Raw genomic sequence first — 26,251 nt, forward strand, 5'->3', positions numbered from 1 at the left:
CTGGAATCAGTGGGATTTGGTGCCAGTGGGGATGTGGGGTATGAGGGACAAGGATGTCAGGCTTGTCCCTTCCCCTGGCTTGGGCAGTTGGGTGAATAGCTGTGTCCTGCATGAGATGGGGCGGGGCATCTTTCAGGGGGCAAGTCTGTGGGGAGCTGCTGAGGTCAGCTTGGGAGTGGCGAGCATGAGACGGCTGGGGGCCTCCCTGGAAATTGTCTAGTGGGCATTTGGTGGGGCTCGGAGGCATGTTAGGGTGGAGGTGTGGTTCTGGGAGTTGCCAAAGTCTGAGTGGTTGTGGGGTGGGGGAGTATGGGATGGGGAAGTTGTATCAGTGAAAAAGAACATGAAATTCCATAGACTCCAGGATCCACGAGGGACCTTTCAGCTCAGACACTCTCAATGGGCCCTGGCCTGTAGGATGTGCCTCTTGGGCACCTTGACAGACCCCCATCCCTGGCTTGCTCTCAGCCCTGCCCCTCCCACTGTCAGAGGGGACTCACCTATCTGGGACCCGTGCTGGGCAGGGCTAGGGAGGCCCAACCCACGCTCATTCCTGTGATGGGCGCTCACTGAGAACCGGCTCCTGCTGGGCACAGAGTCCCCTGGGGTTCATCTCCTCCGGCTTTGGTCAGCTGGTTGCAGAACCAAGAGGCCCCTGGAGTACCTTCTGCCTTTAGGCACTCCCCACCATGTCCTGGGGGCACACTCTGTGTGTGCTGGGGGGTGATGGGTGAGCCTGGATCTGAGGTTCTGGTGCTCAGGTGCTCACCGAGTTGCCTTGGCATCCTCTCTGAGGTCCACCTAATCCCCCCACCCCCGTTTTCCTATCCGCCACTCCCCATTTGGTCTGCAAAGTACTGGGAAAATCGTATTTATTAAGAGGTTTGACATACACTATTGCCATATACAAAATCCCCGCCAGCCATCAACCTCCCTCCCCTGAGGCTCAGGACCCAGGGACCAAACTACCCGCCACCTCCCACATTGGCCCCTGGGTGAGCTTCCTGAGCCCCCACAGCCACCGTCCTCACCACCCTGCTACGGTAAGGATGCCCCTGCCCCTGCCTGTTTTCCTGGGTGGCCTCAGGTGGGGGGACCTGGTGATCTTATCTGCTGACCTCGCAGATTATGGATACCGACCTGCATCCACTGGGGCCGACCCAGCCTTCATTAGGACAGAGTTCCCATCCTCAGGGTGCCCTCCCTGGGAGAGGACATACGGTGGGCAGGTGTCGGGTAGGCGTTCCCGGCGCCGAGACCGCCGGTGCCTGGGGCTGAAGATCTCCGTGCACCTCTTGCCCACCAGGTAGAAGACCTCACTGAGGTTGAGCAGGATGCAGATGGCAGCTGTGGTCACCATGAAGTAGGTGAAGACTTTCTTTTCCGTGGGCCGGGAGATGTAGCAGTCCACAGTGTGGGGGCAAGGCTCCACGGAGCAGGCCACTACGCGGGGCATGTCGTAATCCTTGTAGAGGCGGTGGAAGATATAGAGGAAGCCGGCATCCACAGCGGCCTTGAAGATGAGACTCAGCAAGTACGTCCACCACAGCCCGCCCCGCTTCTTGCTCGGGTTGTTGTACAGGGACGGGGCATTGGGCCCGTGTTTCAGGCGATGCTTGCGCTCCCGTTCCTCACGGTAGGCCACGTGCATGACCACGAGCAGCGAGGGGCACGTGACCAGGATGAGCTGCAGGGCCCAGAGGCGCACGTGGGACACGGGGAAGAACTCGTCATAGCAGACGTTGGGGCAGCCGGGCTGCTTGGTGTTGCAGACAAAGTCCTTCTGCTCATCGTCCCACACCTCCTCCGCCGCCACCACGTACACCAGCACGCGAAAGATGAACACCACAGACAGCCAGATGCGGCTCAGAGCCGTGGAGTACTTGTTCACGCCACTCAGGAGGCCCTGCAGAAATGCCCAGTTCATGCTGGCTGTGTCCTGGGTACTGCACGTGGAAGATCTATACCTGGGTGCTACCCACCCACTCAGGCTTTGGGAGCCTTGAGGCCTGGGGGAACCTGGAGATGGGCACGCTTAATGCTGGTGCGATGGAAAAAATCTTTTCACAATCACCGTGTCATCATGTCCTCACTCCCAATGACTTGGTAGGGTAGGGATTGCCCCTGTCCCCATTTCACAAAGAGTAAGTGAAGGCCCAGAGATACCCACCCAAGGGTCCACAGATGGAAGTAGCAGAGTCTTGCACTTTGGCCTTCGGGTTCCAAAATCAGGATCTATTTTATTCTACAAGGTAATAGATACATGTGAAGACAATCATCCTGCATGGACATGCCAGCCAACCTCTATTACCCCATGTTTCAGCCCATGACTTCTAAAGAGATTGTGGGAAGGTTTGAATTGGATGATCTGCTCTCCCGTCAGCTGTCAGGGCTGGGCCAGGGCAGGAAGGGTGGGAACGTACCCTTATCAGTTGTCACATCCATCCCATTTTTACTGAACACCAACAAGAGCCTGGCCCTGTGCTCACATCAGCCCCTTGGTAAATCCCAGAACAATCTTCAACCTTACTCCTTGCCTCTGGCTCCAGGAAGGTTCTCTGCCCTGGCATTCCCTCCCAAACTAAAGAGAGGTGCTTTGGAATCATGGGGACTTGATATCATCCCTGCCAACCCATGTATTGATGCTGGGGCCTGAGGGCTGACTGTCTTGACCACAGTGGGTTCCTCTGGAATTCTAACCATTCCAGCTTTAGGAAGGACCCAGGATGGATTCTGGCATGGTCTGGACTCCCCATTTACTTTCTCTCAGGGCACCCCCTCCTCTGTCCATTTAGTGGCTGTTTGCTAGCCGCATTTCCATTATTTCCTCTCAGGCCCCTGTCCTGTGGACTCCGACCTCCACACCCCCTTATCTGGAGTCCCCATCAGGCTTCATCTCCAAACCCTCCCCTCCTCCTACCCTCTTCCCTCCCTGTCCCCAATCACTGACTCTGCTCTCAGCCTCTTCAGACATCGTGTGCCTGGGACATTTTCCAAGCAAGAGGTATCGCCTGTACCCAAATGGTCTATTCACCTGTCTTATTTTTTTGCCATACTGTCAGCTGCTAGAGGGCAGGCTCTTCACCTCTGTCTCCCTAGCACCCAGCACTGGCCTGGCCCAGTGGACACACAATAGATGTTTGTTAAACTGAACTGAAACCCATTACTTCCTGATCCCCCCTCTTCCCTAATCTTCTGTCCTCCCTTAGGTCAGCCAGGACATTCCTTCTCCTCCTTGGCACTTCCCTGGGGATCCTTTAGGGACCCTGAGCCTCTGACTGCCTCCCTAAAGCCCAGCTCACAGCCTGAGATCCCTTGGATATCCTCAGCTCAGCTGGTTGCTTTCTTCCGGCCAGCCTCCTGCCCTATTCAGTCCTCACCCTTCTTGGGTCCAGTAGCTCCTCCCTTGTCCTTAGGCTTGTCCGTCTGCCTCAGGACCTCCTGGAGGCAGCTTTTGTTCCTCACTCCCCTGCTGGGTGGGGCTTTCTGGGCCAATGAGCCAAGCGAGAGTGATTGGGTGGGCAGGCAGGAGGTTGGATTTCCCCGGGCACATATTCAGAGCAAACACCTGTGGCTCTTCTCTCCTGGCCCACGCCTCCTCTCTAGCCTGGCTGGGCATGGCTGGGCCTGGCTCCCAGGCAGGCAGGTATGTGGGTGAGACTGCTCTGTGGGGTTCAGGAGCCCAACATCATTATGCTCAGGCCTAGGACCGCACCAGTGGGATTGACCGTGTCCCCTTCCCATTGCCTCCTTGCCCTGCCTCCTTGCCCTCTCTCCTGCCCTTTTCCTGGGAAGTCTGATTCTGAGGTCCTCAGCAGCTGACATCTACGGAAAGGGGCAACCATAATTTAGTGCAGGAATGCATCCCATTCTGGTGGTGGGATATTTCTGGGATTGGAGCCTGGGAAGCTCTTGGATTGTGTAGGGGATGGGAGGGGTCAACTATGACTTTTCTAGACCAGGGCACCCACAGCCCTGGTGGAGGCAAGGAATGCAGGTCAGCAGCATGAAATGCCCCAGTTAGTACAGGGCCAGACACAGCATCGCTGTTCTTCCTCTGTGGGTCCTGGAGAAGGCCTCCAGGGAAGCTGGAGTGTGACCCCACATATGCTGGTGGGGGGCCTGGGACCTGTGTTCTGGCTGGGATGATGAAGGTTAATGTGCAGCTAGGGAGGGGCCTTCTGCCTCATTTCCCACAGGCATTATCGAGCACTTCCTAATACCAATGATTAACATTTATGTGTCCTTTTACAGCTGGCTAACCCTGTCCACAGCCATGAGCTCATCAGTCCTCAGCACAACCCCACAGGCTAGGTATTATTAACCAGTTTTGGAGAGAAGCTGAAGTTACTTTCCCAGAGCCCCGGTGGAACTTGGATTCGACACAGGCATTCTGAGTTCATGAACTTCCCACTGCCACGTGCAGCTCCTTGTGGACTAAGCTCTATTCTCTCTGCAGACAACCCACAGGCCTAAACTTGCCATGGGGCATAAAGGCTAGATGGGAGCATGAGCAAGTAGCACATCCCCTGGAGTTCTGGGGGGCCCCCTTTCTGGAAGAGAGGATGCCTCTCATCAGACTGGACCAAGTGCAGCCCTTTGCAGAGGCAGAGAGATTGACACCATGAACATGTGAGGGTCACAAAGGCCGCACAACCAGAGGGCACCTGGAGCCAGCAAACGAGTTGACTTTTATTAAGCTCTGACAGTGGGCCAGACATGATGAAGATGCCCGCATGTGTGTTCTATGAATGCCCGCCTCCCTCCAACCCTGGGCAGTGGCCCTCACTATTTCCATTCTAGAAAAGGAAACCGAGCTGCAGAGCAGAGGGGGAACTGGCCCAATGCCGTCCAGCTGGGGCAGGTGGCTGGAGCGGAGGACTGGGAATTGGCTCCCAGAGTGTCTGAATACTCTCTCTTGCCTGCCCCTACCTCACGGCTAAGCTCCCCCACTCTCAGGTTGCACCTACGAGAGAGGCTTAGAGCCTCCCCATCCAGGCCCAACCTGCCAGCCCAGTCCAGGCAGCCCCTCACAAGATGGTTTTCTTCACATGGTCTTGGGGGCGGTCTGGTAAGAGAGGAGGATGACTGTCTGAGCCCAGAAAGATGAGGTCACCCGAAAGGAGGTCGTCTTGTTTGCAGGAAGAGGTGGTGCCATGTGGGTGATGACCTGTGTACATGGCTTGGGCTTTCCTTGCTGCCAGGCACTCGTGGCACCTCTTGCTCACCAGGTAGATGAGCTCCACGAGGTTGAGCAGGATGCAGATGGCAGCTGTGGCCACCATGAAGAGGGTGAAAATGTTCTTCTCTGACGGTTTGGAGATGAAGCAGTCCACTATATTGGGACATGGATCTGCGTGGCACTTGACCACAGGAGGGAGGATATATTTGGGGTAGAGTGAGTGGAACACATAGAGAAAGGCGATGTCCACGCTGGCCTTGAACACTAGGCTGCAGACGTATGTCCACCAGAGCCCACCCCGCTTCTTGCCGGGGTTCAGGTAGAGGCGCCCACTGTTCTCCCCATGGGCTTCTCGGTGCCTCTTCTCCTGAACCTCCCGGTAGGCCACGTGCATGACCACGAGCAGGGAGGGGCACGTGACCAGGATAAGCTGCAGGGCCCAGAGGCGCACATGGGACACGGGGAAGAACTCATCGAAGCAGACGTTGGAGCAGCCAGGCTGGCGAGTGTTGCAGTCAAAGTCCTTGTGGTCGTCACTCCACACACGCTCGGCTGTCACCAGGTACACCAGCACACGGAAGATGAAGACCAGAGACAGCCAGATGCGCCCAAAGGCTGTGGAGTACTTGTTGACCCCGCTCAGGAGTCCCTCAAAGATACTCCAGTTCATGGTGGACCCACGCGTCAGCTGCTACTGCACGGAAACGAGAACAACAATTTCCTACATTTATCACAGACTCACTCTGAGCACTTTGTAGAAATATGTCATCGCATTTCATCCTCACCACTACTAGAGGAACTAGGTTCTACTACTGTCCCCATTTTATAGAGGGAGGAAGCTGAGGTTTAGAGGCATTATACAAGGTTACACAACTATTAGGTGCAGAGCTGGGATTTGAGCATAGGTAATTAAGTCCAGAACCCAACTCTTACCAATAAAAGTGGATGAGGGCAGGTCCAGGGAGCCACTCATTCCTCCCAGGGCCTGAGGCTGTGGTCTTGGGGTTCTGCAGAGTGAAGACTTACGGAGTTGGGACATTCTGCCTGCTCCCTCTATTTCAACCCTGGCCCTCCTCCTCAAGGGACTGAGCCTTGAGATGGTTCTCTCCTTTCTGAGCATTGCTGCCTCTTCTCAGACAGCCCCTTCCCCAGGGGAACCTGCTCTTTGTTCTTTTCTTGGCTCAGAGATGGGACTGGAAAGGAGGCTGGAACCTTGTTCCCAAGCCCCCATCTGCTCTAACACTCTGTAATTAGCCAGGCAGAGTCCTGCTTAGTGCCACTCATCCGAAGCATGCCAGTGCAATCCAGCTGAAAGCTAAAGCAGACAGCAATGAATTCTCCTCATGCAGTTGGCTGCCTAGAGTAGCCTGGTATTCCAGTGTTTCCCAAACAGTGTTCCCTGGAACCCTGTCCCATAGGTTGGCAATAGGAGAAGTGAGAGAAGAGGATTCTGTGTCAAGAAAAGTTGGCAAACGTTGGGTTTAGTAAAGTTAAATAGGGTTCTTTAGCTCAACCGTGCTAAGAAGCTCACTAATAAATTCACCAAAAGAGGTATGAAATATGTGGCATTGCCCAAACTCCTTTGCCCATAGAAGCCCTTTTCCTCCTTTTATCATCTTGTGGAACAGCCTTGTCAAGACATCAAGTGGGAAATGCTGCTCCTGTCACTTCTGCTGGTGAATTTGGCCTGATGGACTCACAGAATCAGATTCACCTCCAGGTAATGACCGTGACTGCAGAGTAAGGGGTCCCCACGTCCTCAGCTGCGAGTCCTCTGCCTGACTCCTGGGGATGGGGGTGTGTCCACTGAGACCCATGCACTGTGGTTTCGACCAACGGTGCACCCTGGGGCCCCAAGGAACCTGTCTGCCTAGCCGCTAAAGGGCTCAGGACGGTCTTCCCGTGCTGGTGCAGGCTGAAGCCCACCAGGCTGTCCCGAGCCTCCACAGGGACAAAGCAGAGGAGTGATAACAGCCAATATCCATGAAGCATTCGTGCCGTGCCGGGAACCGCTCTAAGTTCTTTGCATGAATCAGTACATTATTCCTTCACAGCAACCTTAGGAAAGGGCATATTTTTTATTCCCAATTTACAGATGAGGAAAGAGGAACACAGAGGGATTAATTAACTTGTTCAATGTCACACAGCTAGTAAGTGGCAGGGCAAGGATTTGAACCCAGGCAGGCTGGCTCTAGAGCCCACCCTCCGGGAACTGCCCAGCCTTAGGCCTCAGACTCTTTCCTCAAGTTTCAATGAGCTGCCTGCCTATTTGTGTGCAGACGGATTCTGTCCTCCCCGTTGTGCGTGGATCCTGGATGAGGGTGGCTGGGGGTTGGACGGCGGATGGGTGGAGGTGGGGGTCGGGGGGTGGGGGGCCTCTGATCTGAATCACCAGCTTGCATTCTCAGTCCTGTCTAAGGTAGGCGAGACTCCTGGCAGCTTCTCAGGGAACACCCAGGGAGGCTCCGCCTTTAGCCCCCAGGGGCTGTCACCCAGCCCATCCCTACTTGGAGAGGAGTGGGGCAGGGCTTTGCAGGCCCAGGCAGAGCTACCCTGCCTGCTGAGTTTCCGGCCTGGCCCCTTCTTAGCTCCTCTCCCACTCAGTTCCCTGCTCCCACCTTTGCCTGGCTGGGGAGAGCTGAAAGAACCCAGAGCCCCTTATGCCTCCACCACCAGGACCCAGGGCGGCGGATATGTCCAGGCCACCTCCCCCGACTCCCCAGCAGAGAAGTGTCCTCCTGCCACGTATGCCAAGGGGCAGGGCACATGTGGACACAGATGCCCTTACCTGAGTGGCTACTCCTCAGGGCTCTCCTGGCTCCCAGCAGCCGGCAATAGGACTCAGCAAGCAGCTGGAATTTCATATCCAGAAGCGGGGAAGGTTTTCAGGGAAGCCCGTTGAAGCCTGTTCCCAGGACAGAGCCTGTCGGGTGTGCCAGCCCAGCCCGGGAGGAGGAGGAGTTGGGGCCTGCACTGCCATTGGCTGGGCCCGAGCCTCCCCAGACTGCTTCTGATGAGGCTCAGGAAACTGAGGGGTTCACTCTTCCCAGGGCACTGAGCCTCAAATCCTGGTATCCTCTCAGGGGAGAGGCACAGGTCCACTCTGACTCCTTATTCATCCTTCCATCTGTGGGCTTGTGTGGGAGAAGCTGAGGCCTGAATCCCAGCTCTGCCACTTTCTCACTGTGTGATGCCTCGCCTTCTCTGTGAAAGTGGGAAAAGAACAAATCCTACCTCATAGGGTGGATGCATGAATTAACCCAGCCGTAGGGGTAAAGTGCTTAGAACAGTGCCTGGCACAAGGGAAGCCCTGTCTGCAATTGCCTGTAATGCGTGTAAACTGCCCAGCACAGGCCTGCCGCATAGTATGTCCTCAAAAAAATATTTCTTCCTCCCCCTTTTCCTTATTCCTAGGCGTTTTCTTTCTGAGATACAGGGAAGGCAGAGGAGAAGGGAGGGAGAGTCATATTCACTAGAGAAAATCTCATTTGGATGCATGTTGTCTTTGGGTTAAAAAGGCCAAACCCAAGCCAGGCAGGAACCACAGGAGAGGTGGAGAAGGTGGGCGGGGGTGCCTGGGGAAGGCTTCTCGTTAGTGCACAGACACAGTCCGTTGGCCTAATTAACTTCCAAGGCGCCCTGTATCAGCAGGTCACATAGGGTCAGGATTCAACAAAGTATTCAGCAGCCACAAACACCACATGTCCACAAGCAAACACAATGTGGCTTCACATGTGCATACTCTTACACACACAGGCCACAATTATGGGCACAGTGTTGCACACACATGCAGCAGTGGCTTTATTTTATTTACTGCTCTACCTCTCGTGCCTAGAATGGTGCCTGGTGTCTTGTCCAGTTAGGCTTCAATTTGTACTTATTGAATGAATGGTGTGTGAAATGCACACACCCTACAGAGAGTCACACATTTCTATACTCCTTCAGGCTCTTTCCAAAAAGCTGTTGCCAAGTACAGGAGAGAGGAGGCATATAAAGAGATCACTTACAACATTGGGAGAAGTCCTAGAAAAGACATAGATAGAGAAGGGAGTTTTAAGTTCCGCCAGAGGGAGACCCAGGGAAGGTAACATTTAAGCTGGGTCTTGAAGGATGTATAGGAGTTCACCAAGAAGAGATGCTGAGTGAGGAGGAGCCTTTGAGGCAGTGGGCACATAGTGTGCAGAGGACCTTTGTGAAAGATAATGGAAGAGCATTAGAGAGTGGGCTGGGTAGTGGTGGGGGCACCACATGGCCAGGTGCCTGGAAGGTCAGCAAAGACCTTCCAGACCATGAAGGACCTGGAATGTCATGCTAAGGAGTCTGAATTTATCTTGGGTGCAGAGGGAGGCATGAGGGAATTCTTTTCTTTTTTCTATTTTTACATTTGTGCTGAGGCAGGAGTGAGTTCTAAAAAAGGAAGAGACATGGTCAGATTGGTACCTCTGATTGTCATTATTCGAGGTAGTTATATTCTATAAGTCACCAGGAACACCAAGTTAGTGCATATTGAAGCATTCTTCCTAGAGGACATATGAGGTTAGGTTCCTGCAAGCTTCTGTTTGCAATGTGGTTATCAACTGATCAATATAGAAGTCTGTTTTATGTGTGTTTCTGAAGACACCTTGTTTAATATATATTGTTGACTCATTAATATTGGACTCATAGCCAACACCACTATAACTCGACTGAATGAAGCTTGTCTAACACACATATTTTTTCCATAAGGCCCATTATAGTCTTCGTGTGCTTAGAAACACTAGATGGCAGCTGGGCGCGGTGGCTCAAGCCTGTAATCCCAGCACTTTGGGAGGCCGAGACGGGCGGATCACGAGGTCAGGAGATCGAGACCATCCTGGCTGACACGGTGAAACCCCGTCTCTACTAAAAAATACAAAAAACTAGCCGGGCGAGGTGGCGGGGGGCCTGTAGTCCCAGCTACTCAGGAGGCTGAGGCAGGAGAATGGCGTGAACCCGGGAGGTGGAGCTTGCAGTGAACTGAGATCCGGCCACTGCACTCCAGCCTGGGTGACAGAGCGAGACTCCATCTCAAAAAAAAAAAAAAAAAAAAAAAAAAAAAAAAAAAAAAAAAAAAAGACATAAATTGTGGTGAGCTGGAGAAAGCACAATACGGAATCTGTGAATAATGAAGATGAACTGTGTGTTTAGAAGGCTCCCTCTGTTTGAGAAAAGAGGCTGGAGGGGCTTGTGAGACCAGTATGAAAGTTACTGCAATGATTTAGGCAAGAGATGAGCAAGAGGGTTGGATTTGGGAAATAGCTGGTAAATACAGCTGGCAGCTTTGGAGGACTGATTGGATGTAGGGTGTGAGGCAGGAGGCTGACCTAGGATGGTTCACAGGTTACTGATTTTGGTGATTTGATAGGTGGTTGGGCCACTGATAGAAATAACCCTATGAGGTAGGAACTCCAATGGCCCCATGTTCCAGATGGGAAAACTGAGGCCCAGAGAGGCTAAGAAACTTGCCTGGGCTTGCACAATCAGTAATCAGGAGAGCTGGGGTTGGAATTCAGGTAGCTGAGCTCCGGAGCCGGTGCTCTTAACACTGTAATGCTTCAACATCTTCATACCCAAGGATTTGGCCACACTGTTGGCTCCCTTATGCTTGATAAACAGAATCATTTACTCATCGTCAAATATTCATTAAGCACCTACTATGTGCCACATGTTGTGCCTGGTGGTGGAAATAGATCAGTAAGCATGATTCTCATGGTTCAACCTCTGGGCATGGTCCTCTTGAAGATTACAGTCAAAGGAGGAAATAAGACATTAAATACACACACACACCAATAACTCTAAAAATACAATTTTGATAGACACAAAGGAGAAGCACAGTGCCTAGAGAATGTAAAATGGAGAACCAGACCTAGTTTCAGGAGGCAGGGAAAGCCTTTCCAAAAGAGTAAGATGTAAATTGAGGCCTGGAGCTTTCTCCTCTGCCAGTAACCCTCTGCCTGCTTCCTAAAATGCCAGCACTCTCCAGAGCTCTGCTGGATTCTCTTCTCTCAGTGCACTCTCCACAGGCTGTGGCTCTTACCACCAGCTTGGGGCTGAGGACTCCAACTATTGCTGCCACCTCGTGGCCCTGGATAGTTCAAGTGGCGCCTACTCGGCACACATAGCACTGAACTCATTAACTCCAAACACATCTGTACGAACCTATGCACCACGTTTCCCACTCACTCCCCCTGCTATGCTTGGAATGTGTCCCCCAGTATTCTCACGTACTGAAACTTAACCCCCAATGCAACAGTGTTGGGAGGTGGGACTTTAAGAAGTAATTAGGTTAGATGAACATCATTATCATGGGAGTGGGTTTGTTATCATGAGAGTGGGTTTATTATCAACTGAGAGGTTTCAATGGAGGCTTCATGACTGTTCTTTTACTAAGGGATGGGACTTGGGGGATGCTGGAAATCCAGGAGTGAGCTGGAGGTGGGAGGGGTGGAAGGTGGGCATGACAGAGAAGAGGCAAACCTGGAAAACAGGGAAAGAGTTGTGTGATGGGCAGAATCTACACAGACCTGGGCTCAAACCCCATTTCTACTCCCTAGCTATGTGGCCTTGGTCAACTCATTTCTTCTCTCTGAGACTTAGTTTCCTTTCTTTAGAATGTGGAAGGGTTGGTGGGGGGTGCTGTTGTGAGGAGTGCTTGAGAGGATGTATGTAAACATGGTGATTTACAGTTGGCATGTCCCACACATTCATTTTCTTCCACTCTGTGGGCTGTTGCTCTCTGACCTGTTGGGTGGACATTTGTTTCTCCCCTGGGACGAATGGTCATGCTCTTCCCCTATGATATGCCTCCCTTCCTGGGCCTCTAGACCTACTCCACCAGCTCTGCCCATGCTTCCAAGCTCAGCCCAAGGGGGCTGAAACTGGAATGTGCCCCTTGGTCTCTCCCTATGATTTCTGAGGCTCTGTGTGAGCTGGGTCATGGAGAGGCTCACCATTCCTAAGACTGGGGCCCAATGCTTCTAGGTATCTTCATCCCTCCAGCCCGGCCCACACTAAAGCTGAATCGCTGGTCTCATTCACACAGTGTTTTGTTGTCTCTGGGCAGGTTGTCTCAGTTCCATTTGGGGCCTCCCTTTTAGAGTATTGAGGGCTTATGAGCAGTTCTTGAAGCTTTGGCCACTGGCTGCCACCTTTCCCCTTGCTAGCCAAGAGTTCCAAGGCCAAGGACCTTCCTGTTGGGCTCTTGCCTGGATGCTCAGCATCTCTGCTGAGTCATGGTCCACTGTGGGGACCACATGACTTACTGAAAGTTACCAGACAGCTCTGGATTTTAAATCTGGTTCCATCAAGTGGTCAGTACATGTAGCAGGTGCTATCAGTATCAGCCCCAGGTCCTCTTGGCATACTCCATTTCGGTGGTTAAGAGGACCTTGTACAGCACAATGATTTACAGAAGCAGGACCAGGGTCCAGTGGCCAGCACCTGCCACTCTGCCTGGGGCTCTCCGGGCTTCTGGGCCTCTGCCTGCAAATGGGGTAGGCTGGAAGTGCTAGCGAACTGATGCCCCACTGGGAAGAGCCCTCAACAAGTCACTGATAGAAGTTAGGGTATAAAATCTCCAGCCTCCTCAGCCTTTGATTGAGATGACTGTGAAGCCATTTTCTGCTGTTTCCCAGCAGTCCCCAGCAGGATTAAGCTCCATTGCCCATGGAGGTAACTCACTCAATTAAACACCCTTCATTAGCTTTCTTCCCTTCTCTGACTCACTGCCCATTCCCATGCTGATGTTTCCTGGGATGGCCTCCCAAATAAACAACTTGCATGCAAATCCTGTCTCAGGCTTGGCTTTTGGGAGAGCCCAAACTAAGACATCTCTTGTTTGAACAGAGAAGCAATCTCATTTCCTGGGGAATTCGCCTGTCCTCACTCTAACCAGCCGCATCTTCGCACATTGAGTGTTGATTGGCTCAGGGCTGGGACTGGCCCCTAACTGAGCTAATCAGTCACACGGATCTTGCTCAGTTGATTGGTCCAATGTGACAACTTAACCCATGCTGATCTACCAAGGGGTCTTCCCTGGGACTTTTGAACATGGGATAGGGAGAGTGTCTATCTGATGACAGACATAGTGAGAAGTGAGGCTCCGGAATTGTCGGCAGTTTGCTGTTTGAAAAAGCTGCTTTGCTGAGTGAGACAATGAATCTGATGCAGAAAGGGAAACAGAAACAAAAGATGAGCAAGCGAGTGCTTGGGAGGCTCTGGAGTCCCCGGCTTGATCTATCTTGGGAGCCCAGCCATAATGTTTTCTTTCCCGCATGCACATAAACCACTGCATTTTCCTTTTGTTTTAGCCTGTTTAATTTAGGCATCTGCCATCTGCAGCCAAACATACTCTCTATAACCTTGGATTTACCATTTAATAGTGCCTGGTGCATAGTAGGTGTTTAACAAATATTTGTTGACTGACTTGTACCCTCTGGACCCTGTTTCCCTTACTTGTGTGTTGGGGGTGATAAGAAGTAGCTCGTAGGGCTGTTGCATGCATGAAATGAGAAAATGAGAGGGAGAGGGCTGTCTTGGCCTGTTTCATGCCACTGCAATGGACTACCACAGACTGGGTGATTTATAAAGAACAGGTATTTATTTTCTCACAGTTCTGTAGGCTGGGAAGTCCAAGACCAAGGTGTTGGCCTCTCGTGAGGATGTGGCCTCTGCTCCCAAGATGGTGCCTCAAACACTGTGTCCTTCAGAGAGGAGGAATGCCGTGTCCTCACGTGGCAGAGGCAGAAGGGCCAAAATGGTCAAACTTCCTCTATTAAGCCATCTTATAATGTCATTAATCCATTCATGAGGGTGGAGCCCTCATTACCTAAACACCTCCTCAAGGGCCCCATCCCCCAATACATGGGGGATGAAGTTTCCAACATATGAATTTTGGGAGACGCATCCAGACCCTAGCAAGGGCTCTGTCAACTACGAAGTGTCAGAGCCACGCAAAGAGCTTTGTTATATGCCTGTGAGCCAGGGAGGGTGCCAGGGAGGGTGCCAGGGAAGGTAGGGCATCTTGGATGAGGTGCTCAGAGCCCTGCCTGGATCTGTGGATGCACAGAGCCAGTGAAAGCTGCATGAAGATGAAGCTGAAGGGAGTGGAATGGGAGGAATGGCTTGGGGAGATTTCTTTTTTCTTTTGAGAGAATCAATAAGAAGGGCAGAGAAGGGAATTAATGTTTATTGACTCTCTGTTATGTAGCATTCACTGGGCTCAACTCCTCGCATACATCAGAGAGTGCAAACTGGTGACCTGGAGGCAAATGTTTTGTTTGGCCTTCACGGTGCCAAAGAAACATTTCAATTAATTATCAACATATCAAAATCTGGAGGTTCCATATAAAAACATATTTTGGGGGAAGGTCTTGAAAAATCAGAAGATCTGGCAGCACAGGGTCTGTATTCCCTGTAACATCAAGAGCTGGAGCTGACAAGCGCTGCCCCTACCTTGTAGTCATTAAGATGGTAATCCTGGACACTGTCAACTTATCTTCCTAATAGCCCTGCAAAGCCCACTTGGTTCCATTTTACAGATGATAAAACTGAGAGTCAGAGATAAAGTGATTTGCTCTAGACCACACAGTTAGGGATTGATGGAGCTGGGGTTGTGGCTCAGTTCTTACTGACCCCAGAGTCTATTCTCCTACCACAGTACGGAGACTGTCTGGCTATCTGTGGGAGAAGAGTGAGGAGGGGGAGAGGTTTGGTATCGGTGATTAGGAAGGGTTAGGGTGCCACAGGTAGAGGCAGGAGAACTTGAGGGTGGGGAGATGATGATGTCAGACCAGGCCATTGCCAGTTCGAACGGACCACAGGATGTCCAGGTGAACGGGTCCACTCCTAGGTCACTTTTAGCACCTGGAGCCTGGGCCTGGTGATTTGAGAAATAGAGGATTGTGGCTGGAGATATTTTGGGGACCTGGTGGCTGATTAGCCAAGGGGAATGAGGCAAAGGGAGGAGACGGAAATGCTGTTCAGGTGTCTTGCTTGACAGCCTCGGTGGCTGGCCCTTCAGGGGCTCAGGGTTGGGGGGGCAGGAAAGGGGAGGAGAGAGAGGTTGGGGGAAGCCGGTCTGGTAGGGGAAGATGGTGCATCCAGTTTGGAGGTGTTGAGTTGGAGAGAGATGTCCGGGGACAGTTGGCTGAACAAGTCTGGAGCGCAGGAGGATGCTCCTAGCTGGAGATGATGATCCAGAGAGTAAGCTGTGGTGCCCAGTACAGACAAAAGGAGCCAGGCCTGGGTGTGCAGACCAACTGTGGCCTTAGTGCTTGGTGGAAGTTGGAGGGATGCCCCCCCATTCAGTCTCTCTGACCTTCCACACGGTAATGAAGATCCCGCCCTCCTCACCCAGCGGGCCCCTCTGTAATCGGCTTCCCTGGGGATGTTTGAGCGAAATGGAATAGCGAGGCAGGCAGGGAAGAAGGGAGGGAGAACTGGTTATCGCTTCCCCTCAGCTCCAAGTGGATAATTACACAGCTCTCTGAGCCCCAGGACTGGGCCAGGCGGCAATCCATACAGACAGCCTTTCAAAATTAATGGGACTCCAAGGGGTTTGGGGTGGGGGAGCACCAAGGCTGAAAGAGGCTGAGGAGAGAGAAACTAGACTTGGGAAGACTGTGTCTGACAGAAAGAGCCCAAGATGCAGGGTCTGAAGCAGAGATGGAGGGAAAGAGCAGGAAAGTTGAAGGGAAAGAGAGGTTAAGTCACCTGCTCAGAGTCACACAGCAACAAAGCTGGGATTTGGCCTCTGTTTGTCTGTGTCCAGAGTGCATGCTCTTCACCCATTCCATGGTGGACCTTCTCCCTCACTGAGAAAGTCCCTGGAAACAGGCCTTCAGCACACAAACCCTGCATCAGAGCTGCTTCCCGTCTGAGTGAAGGTGGGGACCTAGGGAAGAGCAGTGACTTCTGTAGATGTGAGGGAGGAAAAGGGAGCAGGTGTGACGGATCCTTCCAGTCAGCTCGCACGGGGCCCCTCCCTCCCCTGTTGGAACTGAGGGCACCTCTGCATCCCGCCCCTCCGCACCCCCAGCAGTATGCCTCTCTAGCATGCTTCTGGATTTATCTGGAGTTTGGTTTATAGTTATTGTGTCAATGGTAATCTCTTAGTTCTATAAATGTACCATGGCTATGTGAGATGTTATCAGTAGAAGGTATACAGGAGCTATTTGTACTATCTTTGTAGTTTTTAGATTCTTCCAAAATAAAAAGTTTATTATAAAAAACCCACAACCAACAGCAGATTGCAGCTGTTGGTTGGGGGCAGGGAAGGGGGTTAATGAGGGGAGAGGTCAGGGCCCCAGAGGGGAACTGGGGTGCGGAATATTGATGCAGGCCCCTACGGCAGTGTTCTCATATGAGGGCCCTCTGGCACTCGAGTTAAGCCAGTCGGGTCAGTATCATTCACCTAGGTCCCCATTGGCCATGTCACCAGGGCCTCAACCTGAGTCTACACTGTGTGCACTCAAGATTCAGTCCATCAAGCCTGTAATCCCAGCACTTTGGGAGGCCGAGACGGGCGGATCACGAGGTCAGGAGATCGAGACCATCCTGGCTAATAAGGTGAAACCCCGTCTCTACTAAAAAATACAAAAAACTAGCCGGGCGAGGTGGCGGCGCCTGTAGTCCCAGCTACTCGGGAGGCTGAGGCAGGAGAATGGCATGAACCCGGGAGGCGGAGCTTGCAGTGAGCTGAGGTCCGGCCACTGCACTCCAGCCTGGGCGACAGAGCGAGACTCCGTCTCAAAAAAAAAAAAAAAAAAAAAAAAAAAAAAAAAAAGATTCAGTCCACTAGGAGGGGTGAGGATGCCTGGGTGGGGGGTGGTGGGGGGAGGGGAAGCACCGGAAATATCTACAACTTACTTCACATCTGTTACATGCTGGTAAGTCTCCTAAGCTGCTTCATATACAGCATCAATTTGAATTCTCACAAAATCTCATTTCCTGGAGGAGTCTGAAGCACAGAGAGGTTAAGTAACTTGCCTAAGGTCACACAGTATGTTCTGACCAGAACTCTTCTGATAGCCAGGATGGGAGACCTTTTAAAGCTTGTCCCATGAAAGGGACACACTGTAGGTGCGGCAGGACTTCCACATCTCCCAGGGCAGGAGCCACTGGACCAGCAGGTTTCTGGCGGCCTGCAGCTTGGGAGCCAGCAGGACTGAGATGGGCTCTGGCCTCTCTCCCGGGAGCTTCTTGGGCATCTCGGCTTGGCATTTCTCTGCATGGTTGCTCTGTTCTCTCTTACACCTGGTCTCCAAGGCTATTCTGCCCGCTTTACTCCACGGTGGAGCTCAGTCTCTCCTCCTGGCCCCTGCGCCCACTGCTCCCAGTCTAGCTGAAGGAGTGACTGATTGGCCCAGCTCCTCCTTGTGATGATTGGCTGCCCTTAGGTCCAGGTGTCTGTGACCTGGATGGGCAAGACAAGCAGGATTGTATGGTTCAGTGCCATGAGCCCCGGCTCTGCAGGTGGATTGCTTAGATTTGAATCCCACTTTCTCCCTGTGTGACCCTGGGCAAGTGACTTCACGTTTCTGTGCTCTCAGCTCATCCTCGGAGGTAACAGTGCTATCTTCTCCATGTGAAGACTGAATACATGATGCTGTGTGAATGAATGCATGCAGAGCCCTGGCCCAGAGGACGCACTCTGCCACCACCGCTTGTTGCCATTATTATTACTGCCATCATAGATCACGGTGTGTCTACTTGGCAGGGGCAGCGAGTAGGGGAGGGAGTGATGGACACCCCTCCTACACCCAGCCAGCCCAGGGACTGCTCATCCTCATGCTCCTAACCTGTCTGTGAATCTGGGTGAAAGACTTCCTAAGGAAGGGGAGAGTTCAGGCTTCAGGCTTCAAGGTGTGTGTGTGTGTGTGTGTGTGTGTGTGTGTCTGTGTGTGCACGCACACATGGAGAAGTAATGCCCCCTCTCCCGCCCCCCACTGCCGTTCCTGAGCCCCTGGGCTATGGCCTTGCTTTGTCTCTTATGCCCTGACAGTGGTGAGGGAGGGCTCTTCCCTACCTCAGCAGAGCACGGGTAGATGTGTGTGTAAATGATAGGCTTTTAGGGGGAAAGTAAGGACTGTGCCTCACAATCAGGAATCTTCCAGGATTACAAGACTCTGACTGCATCTGGGTAAATGAGCAAGTGGGTGCTGGGAAAGGAAGGCAGATCTTGTGGGCAGAGCTGCAAAGCCTGAGCTCCTCCCATCCTGGTCTGTGGAACACCTACTTCTCCCACCTCAGAGTCCTGCCTAGAAGTCTCTCTGCACCCCAACCCCGCCCCCCGCCTCCAGCTGCTGGGCACATTGGTGCACATCGCAGGCACAAGAAACCTGAGGGCTCTGGTGCTAGGATGGCTCAGGCCTTCAGGTATGGGGCCCAGGCAAGGCGTGGGATGGGGAAGAAAGGCCAAGAGGAGGCTGAGTTATCCTAGCAAACAATAAGACATTGCACATGTGCACACCTACAAAGCACCTAGAAACATCTCTAGCTCACGGTGAGTGCTACCCAGGTGCTATTAACGCAAATGAAGATAGGTGAGACCGAAGAAGCCTGTGTCAGAAGCTGCCAGAGTCCGCTGACAACCAGAACACAGCCTCCTCGGGACCCCACACCTGCTGGAGAGAGGGGACACCAGCACGGGATTCGGTGCTTGCTTTGTGCCAGATAAGGTTCATTTAATCCCAACAGCCACACAATGAGATGTGACGATCATCGGCCCATCTTCCAGGCCAGAAGATGAAGGCTGAAAGAGGTTAAAAAACTCTTTTTCTGTTCATTTGGAGCACGCCAAGATGATGTCTTTGCACCTGCTCTTCCCTGTCTGCAGTGCTTATGCTCTGCCCTAAAATATTCACAAAGCCAGTATACGAAGCTGTAACAAATCACCCCCAAATTTAATAGCTTACAATCACAAGTGTTTATTATCTCCAAGTTTCTGTGGGTCAGGAATTCTGGAGCAGCTTCAGGAGCACATGATGATGTTTATGGGACCTGGGCACTTTTGCCTTTTTTGGCCTCTTCCCTTTTCTAAGAATATTTGAAAAATTACATTTCATGATTGTGTTGGTATAAAGGTAAATATATTAGTGTTATAAATTAAAAACATGTTCTTTGACCTAAAAGTTCCTTCTTTCTCTGATTTTAAAGGAAGTGTAAAACATTTTCTCTAGTCCTAAATGTCTTGTGGGCGCAAGGCACGGTGCCTCTTGTGTTTAGTGGACAAATTGACCCTCAGTGGCTTAGCCAGGTAGTTCTGGCTCAGGGTCACTCATGTGGCTGCAGTCACCTGAAGGCTTGACTGAGGCTGGAGGGTCCATTTCCATGATGGTGTACTCATGGTTACTGGCAGGAGGCCTCTGTTCCCCGCTGTGGGCCTCGCAATGGGTTGACTTGAGTGTCCTCATTGACAGCTGCTTCCCCTAGAGTGAGAGAGGGGAAAGTAGGGTGGAATCCTTTCATGCCATATCTTGGAAGTCGTCCATGGTCAAATATCATTACTTCTGCCACATTATTCTTGTGAGTCATTAAATACAGCTTGCATGTAAGGGACATAGGGAAAGGGAAATTAGGCTCCACTTTTTGAAGGCAGTGGATAGACATATTCAAAAACCATCATACTTGACTTCAGACAGGCCAAGACCCTTCCCTAAGTCACCTAATTTTGACCCTTGTTGCCACCCTCCAAGTCCCCTACAACACATCACTCAACTTATCGCTATCAGAGATTACCTTGTTCGTTGATCCGATTGTCTGTCTGCCCCAGCTGGAAGGGAAGCTCCTCCGTGGGAGGAGACCTTGTATGTCTGTTCTCTGCCGTTGTTCTAGGGTCTAGCATAAAGCCCAGCACCCATGAGGCTCTCAGTAAGTATTTGGTGAACGAAGGAATGAGAGAATGAATGAGCGTTGGGGGTGGTGGTGGGAGAACCTGCGGTCACTTCAAACTGGTGGTGGAAGGGGCGTGTGTGGAGAGGCCGAAGCGCTCTGCTTGGGGTTTGTTGGCCTGGGATGGTCTCCAAGGCCCAGGGGATTGGGAAGGAGGTCTCGTAGGGAAGAGCAGGGTAGAGCAGTAAGGGAGTGAGAGGCCTGGAGAGGCTGGATGACCAGAAGGCATGGGATTACCTTGTGAGTGGGGACCCCAGATTATAAGATCTAGTGGGGTCTAGTTGCTACAGATGTAGGAACAGGAAAATTACAATGCATTATGGCAGATGCGTAACAGAAGTGTGTTCAGGACCCATTGGGCTGGACGCTGATGCTGACTGGTGATGGAGGACTTTGCTTTTGGCCACACCCTTGACTGTGGACTTTGCTCACTTGCGGAGGTGTTAGGGGATTGCTGAGTCCTGGGGAGACACTTGGCTTCTGGTCACTGCAAGACTGGCTCACCTGCCCGAGCTGCTCCATTCAGCCGCTGGGGGGCAGCAGAGGCCCAGGCTTGGCGGCAGCGCCCGGGCTCCTGCAGCCTCCGCCCTCAGAGCCGTTCTCTGCGGCCAGCTACCAGCAACCAGCTCCTGCTCCTGTAGGGGCAGAAGCTGCTGGGTGGGGTGGAGGTCCCAAGTTTGGGGTGTTCCAGTCTGTGCTCCTGCTGCTGAATTGTTCCTTCCACTCTCCCCTGAGCCTTCTCCTAGTATCCTTTCCTCCTCTACAAATCTTCCCCGAAGATGAAAGCAGGTGGGGGTAGGGTAGGGGCCTGGAAATTGTCGACTTCAGTAAAGGAGTTGGACTTTACCCTAAGAGCCATGGAAAGTTCACTGAAGTGCCTGATTTGTGTTTTCGGAAAGGTACCCCTGGCTACTGGGAAGCAGAAAGCACAGACAAGAAGCTGCTTCAATGGCCCAGGTGGGAGAGGAGTCGGAGAAGAACCAGTGAGACAATGAGGCGGATGGTGGGTACCCCCTGCTGGGACATGGGGAGAGCTGGGCTGAGTGCAGGGGGGCAGTGCTGAACCCCAGAATGAGCACACTATTGCAGTGGTGGCAGAGGGTTCAGGACACAGGGCACCCCGCCCAGATAGGCCTGAGTTCAAGGCCAGGATTCCCTTCATGGGGGTGACAGCAGGCAGGAGGGGAGCAGCCCCCCATCCTAGATGGACTGGCTTGCTAGAAAGTGACTCAGGAACAGGGGCCAGGGACGCACAGCTGAGCACAAAGTGAGGTGTTGGGCTTGACCGTGGTGGAGTCTCTGACCAGAGCTAGGCTCAGAAGGGCAGCTGGCCCTCTAATTCCTAAAGGCTGTTCTCTCATGCCATGTGCTCCAAAGGTGCTGTCACCAGACATCAGGGACAGTGTGAGGAAACCCTAGAGGATTAGCCTGGTCTTGGCCCTGATCTCGAGTTGACTGAAGCCCTACACTTTTCTACTTGGGACTGAATCCACAGGCCTCACCAGCCTTTGTGCCTGCTGCCTGCTGGCCTTCACCCCACCTGGCTCCAGGTCCTCCAGGTCCTCTAGGTTGGTACTGAGCTGGAAGCTGGCTGTGTGATCACAGGTGGCCTTGTGCCCAGAGACTACACTTGGGCTGGCTCTAGCAGAGGGCCTCGCTGCCTCCCAGGGCTCATAAGGGGGACTGCTACTCTAAACTCTTGCTGTAGGTGGTGCAGGACTCATCCCTGAGCCTCCAGGAAGGTTTGGCCCAGAGACTGCATACAGTTGGGCTGGGTCTAGCAGAGGGCCTGGCTGCCTCCCAGGGCTCATAAGGGGGACCGCTCCTGTAAACTGTTGCTGTAGACGGTGAAGGACTCATCCCTGAGCTGCCAGGAAGGTTTGGGCTTGTGCCCCTCTCCCCCTTCCCACCGGCTGTTACTGGCATCTACAGCATTCTCTCGCTGCTCTCTTTTACCTGGCCAACTCCTAGTCATCTTTATGTCTCAGTTTAAATGCCACTTCCTTGGAAACAATTTTAGTGCACCCATTATTCTTTCTCAGAGCATCCTTTGCTTTTCCTGCAGTGTATTTATTACAACTTATTATACTTTTATTTTGAGTGAGAGAGTGAGAGAGAGAGAATGTGTGTGTGTGTGTGTGTGTGTGTGTGTGTGTTAACATCTTGACCCCCTGAATAGACTGGAAGCTCCCTGGAGACTGGAAGCATGTCTGTTTTACTCATCATTATAGTCCCCAGGCCTGGGATACTGCAGGCACTCTAAAAATATTTGTTGAATGGGTGAAGGAAAGAAAGAATAAATGCATTATGGATGCCCCTGGGGATGCCCTATGTGTTGGGAATTCATAAAGCCAGAGTAAACCTGGCATCTCACTGGATCATCAATTTTACTTGATGGTAAGGAATTAGAAGTATTCTATTTACTTATTAATCAAATATTTTACATTACAAAAGTAATACATGTTCCTTGTCAAAATTCAATCAATAGGTGTTATTTTTATATTGAAACAAACTCTGACACATTATGGAGTAAAATGAAAAGTTCACTTGACTTTTAAAGAGAAAATAGGAGGCTTCAAAGACATTTTGAGCTTAAGAGGGGCCAGACTGGCCTGTGGTGCAGGCTCCTGCAGGGATGAGGTCACTCCTGTGGGTTAGGGCACCTCCATGGGAGAGGCTGAGAAACTGCTGTTAGGCAATTGCACTGTTGTTGGCATTGTGGCTGCAGAGCCCGGGTGCTGACTGCATTTGGAGAGAAAGCAAACGCCTGCTTTATATAACGAGAAGTGGGCTGGTCAGACTCCAGGGGCAGGGGCCTGGAGGAGAAGAGTGTTTTTACAGAGGAGTGGGGATGCAGCGAGGCTTTCTAGGGGGTATCAGGAAGGAAACCTTCCTGGCAATGATATAATAAAAATCCTTTGCAAAGAGTGAGAGAGTTTACCCCCAGGGCGAGGGTGCTGTAACAGGTCAGCCACTTCAGAGGGGCTGGCTGTCCCAGGCTGGGGGCATCAGGGTTGGGGAGTACCGGGGAGGTGGGGAAGTAAGTGGCGGGGGATGCCATTGGATTGCCTGAAGGGGTAACCCACGGCCATCCAGGGAGACCAGCATTGAGCGGGCCATGGAGAATGACACTGTTACGTGCAAAATGTACAGCTCGAGGTGGAGTCAAAGATGTGGGCCTGGAGCCTGACAGATCTGGGTTCAAACCCCAGCTCTGCCGTTTTTAGTGATGTGACTTTGGTCAAGTCCTTTCCTCTCAACCTCATTTGCTCCATTGGCACAAGGGGAATCCTGATCACCATCCTGAAGGGGGTTGTGATGGTTCCATTAGGAATTTGTTCTCTGCACGTTCAAATCACCTGGGTAGTGTTTTAAAAAATACTGATGTCTGGGCTTCAGCTCAACTACCTGAAGCAGAATCTCTGGGAGTGCATCCCCAGCATCTAGGATGCTTTGGCAGAGTCCCAGGTGATTCCGTGTGCAGCCGGGGAGAATCCCTGCCAGAGGTGATCTGAACACAGCCTTATGATTGTCTCCAGCAGAGGAAGAGGCTCTGGCTGCCCCAGGCTTTGTGGTCAGTCCACAAGCTGCTTTGTGCCTCTCACTGGGCTTTTCTCCTCTGCCTGGCTTGTTTGCTCTTTGTCTGGGTCCCAGCTGTCAGGGACAGGGCACGAGCCAAGTGCCCACCGGGATGCAGCTGCTTTCTGTCCAGTGGCCTTGGGAGTGACAGACAGATGCAGACCTACCGGGAGAATGACGCAGGGGTGGACAAGCCAGGCCGAGAGCGAGGAACACTCCTCCTTCCCCGCAAGGAAGATCCAGAAAGAGATTGACTTGGTGCTAAACTGGAACTGCACCAGAAGCCCCGGGGATTGGGGAAGGGGTGTTAAAATACAGATCGCCAGGTCACCCATCCCAGGGCATCGGCTTTGGTAGGTCTAGGGTGGGGCTGGGAATGTGCACTTCTGACAGATTCCCAGGTGACACTGCTGCCCCCTGGACTACGCTTTGAGAACCACTGACTTAGAGGCCCACAGAGAAGTCAGCTACACACCAGCTCCGCCCACACGTACCCAGAGCCAGAGAGCAGCAGGCCCAGAGGATTGGCGGGCAGTCAAGCAACCCACAGACACACTCTAGTCAGAGGAGGCACCGAGGAGGCGAGAGACCCAGACGCACATCAGCAGAGCTGGGGAGACAGGGACCCCAGTGTAGACCCAGGGAGGAGACACCTAAGGGACAGAGGCAGTGACATCCTGGTCCCTCACCCCAGCTCAGAGAATGACCTCGGGAGAGAGAGTGGTAGGCTGACCCAACGACAGACAGACAGACCTACTGGAGGACAGAGTAGGGTGGAGATTGGCAGTGTGTGAGCACCGAGCAGTCGGGGGGGAACGACAGATAGATAAACTGACTGGAGGACAGAGAGGCGGGTAGAGATTCGCAGTGCGTGAGCGCTGAGCAGCCGGGGGGAGCTCTAGGGTGTGCTGGTGCCAACGTGTACCCCTCAGTTTTCAGGACATTTGCCAGTGAATTGTAAACCCTTAATTGTTGGAAGTTAGCCCTGGTGGGATTGTTCACCCTGGGTGAACACCCTGTAAACCCCATGTGCTGGCGACTTTAGAAGCAATGGCTCCTCTTTTCTGGCCTAGGTTTGACCCATGTGGGACTTTTTGCCGTTCTGCTCAAAGGTCAGGTCCTGCCACCTCCTCCAGGAAGCCTTTCTGACTGCTCCACCCATGCGGCAGATGCTTGTCTCCTGGGAGTTCTGTGGCGTCAGCTTCTCAAGCCTTCTGTGGATTTTTCAGGGCTTTGGTTCATTATTTCTGGTGTGACTCTGGGTTGCGTCACCCCCTTCCCGGCCCTCAGTGTCCCCAGTGGGGATTGGCTGAAGGATCCCTAGGGCCTCTTCCACTTGAACTAATTTGTGTTTAGTCTCTCTTTCCTACCTTTTTTGATTGTGTTCCCCTGTCCTTGAAATTTTCTTGAGTAAGGCCCATCAATATATGTATGTTCATTTATGAAACCTGTACATACATTATGAGACATATATAAAGTATAAATTTAAAAGGATGAGATAAAAATACAAATAGAAGTTACTATGTGTGTATATATACACACATATAAATATATGTAAATAAATATATATTTATATATTTATTTTCAACAGTGCTTGAGAAGTAATATAAATATACGGTAACTGTAAATATTCTATTACTGTTATCAAATAATCAAAGAACAGGGGTAGCTGTTCGCTCATTATCTGATAATAACAGTAATAGAATATTTACTCAGCGCTCTTGCTATGAGCTGGGTACTGTGCTAATTGCTTTACATGAATTGACTCTTTTAAGCTCCTTAACAGCCCTATGAGGTGGGCACCATCATCATCTCTACTTCCCAGGTGGGGAGACTGAGGCACAGAGATGGTGGGTAACTTGCCCATGATCACACAGCCAGTAGATAGTGTGACTGGGATTTGAACCCTGGTCCAGCCACCAAGCTCAAGTCACCTGTTAGAGGGCAATTGACGGAGGTTCTGCCTCCAAGCCCTGGTCCCTCAACCGGCATGCTCCCAGACGTGAGGACCACGCTGTCTGTGTCTGTTTTCTTTTTTCTTCTTCTTCTTTTCTTTTCTTTTTTTTGAGACTGAGTCTCACTCTGTCACCCAGGCTGGAGTTGGAGTGCAGTGGTGTGATTTCAGTTCACTGCAACCTCCGCCTCTGGGGTTCAAGCAATTCTCCTGCCTCAGCCTCCCGAGCAACTGGGATTACAGATGCCCACCACCACGCCCGGGTAATTTTTGTAGTTTTAGTAGAGACGGAGTTTCACCATGTCGGTCAGGCTGGTCTCAAACTCCTGACCTCCAGTGATTCACCCGCCTCGGCCTCCCAAAGTGCTGGGATTACAGGTGTGAGCCACCGCGCCCGGCCCATGCTGCCTGTTTTCATTAGAACCACTGCTAAATAGTCTCTGAGAACTTCTTGGACTTCTGGTGTCCTGTCCAGGAGCTGTACCTGCATTATCTCATTGACTCCTTCCTCAAAGCCCACCAGGGCAGTATTGCTATCTTTACAAAGCCTGAGCCCAGGAGGCAGTGCCCTTCCCAGGGACCTGGCTGGGCACTCTCCTGCCACCCTAGTTGAGCAGGAGGGTGAG

General features: G+C 52.1%; 2 protein-coding genes and 1 long non-coding RNA gene across 4 annotated transcripts in view; 1 reads left to right on the forward strand and 2 right to left on the reverse strand.

Annotated features, from left to right (window-relative positions):
• Nucleotides 1-857: 857 nt before the first annotated feature.
• GJB4 (gap junction protein beta 4) lies at nucleotides 858-3,458 on the reverse strand. Its single transcript, XM_001108592.5, has 2 exons — nucleotides 3,381-3,458; nucleotides 858-2,245 (listed from the first exon to the last, which is right to left on the reverse strand). The coding sequence occupies exon 2, from the start codon at nucleotides 1,925-1,927 to the stop codon at nucleotides 1,127-1,129; it is 801 nt and encodes a 266-aa protein (XP_001108592.2). The 5' UTR covers nucleotides 1,928-2,245; nucleotides 3,381-3,458; the 3' UTR covers nucleotides 858-1,126.
• Nucleotides 3,459-4,672: 1,214 nt separating this feature from the next.
• GJB5 (gap junction protein beta 5) lies at nucleotides 4,673-8,118 on the reverse strand. Of its 2 annotated transcripts, none has more exons than XM_015134904.3 (2): nucleotides 7,971-8,118; nucleotides 4,673-5,876 (listed from the first exon to the last, which is right to left on the reverse strand). In XM_015134904.3, the coding sequence occupies exon 2, from the start codon at nucleotides 5,850-5,852 to the stop codon at nucleotides 5,031-5,033; it is 822 nt and encodes a 273-aa protein (XP_014990390.1). In that variant the 5' UTR covers nucleotides 5,853-5,876; nucleotides 7,971-8,118; the 3' UTR covers nucleotides 4,673-5,030. The 2 variants fall into 2 exon arrangements, with proteins under 2 accessions (XP_014990390.1, XP_077820288.1); XM_077964162.1 differs by having other exon boundaries at nucleotides 4,673-5,873; nucleotides 7,971-8,112.
• A 12,355-nt stretch (nucleotides 8,119-20,473) lies between these two features.
• LOC106997654 (uncharacterized) overlaps nucleotides 20,474-26,251 on the forward strand; it is a 33,551-nt gene continuing 27,773 nt past the window's right edge. Inside the window, exon 1 of the long non-coding RNA XR_001443848.3 lies at nucleotides 20,474-21,095. This is a non-coding gene — a long non-coding RNA (uncharacterized LOC106997654). The remainder of the gene's footprint in view (nucleotides 21,096-26,251) is intronic.

Source organism: Macaca mulatta, chromosome 1, assembly GCF_049350105.2.
Source record: "Macaca mulatta isolate MMU2019108-1 chromosome 1, T2T-MMU8v2.0, whole genome shotgun sequence".
Taxonomy (NCBI): Eukaryota; Metazoa; Chordata; class Mammalia; order Primates; family Cercopithecidae; genus Macaca; species Macaca mulatta.

Bases quoted from the DNA above. Each gene is read 5' to 3' on its own strand.
- GJB4 (XM_001108592.5), bottom strand. From the start codon at position 1,927: ATGAACTGGGCATTTCTGCAGGGCCTCCTGAGTGGCGTGAACAAGTAC.
- GJB5 (XM_015134904.3), bottom strand. From the start codon at position 5,852: ATGAACTGGAGTATCTTTGAGGGACTCCTGAGCGGGGTCAACAAGTAC.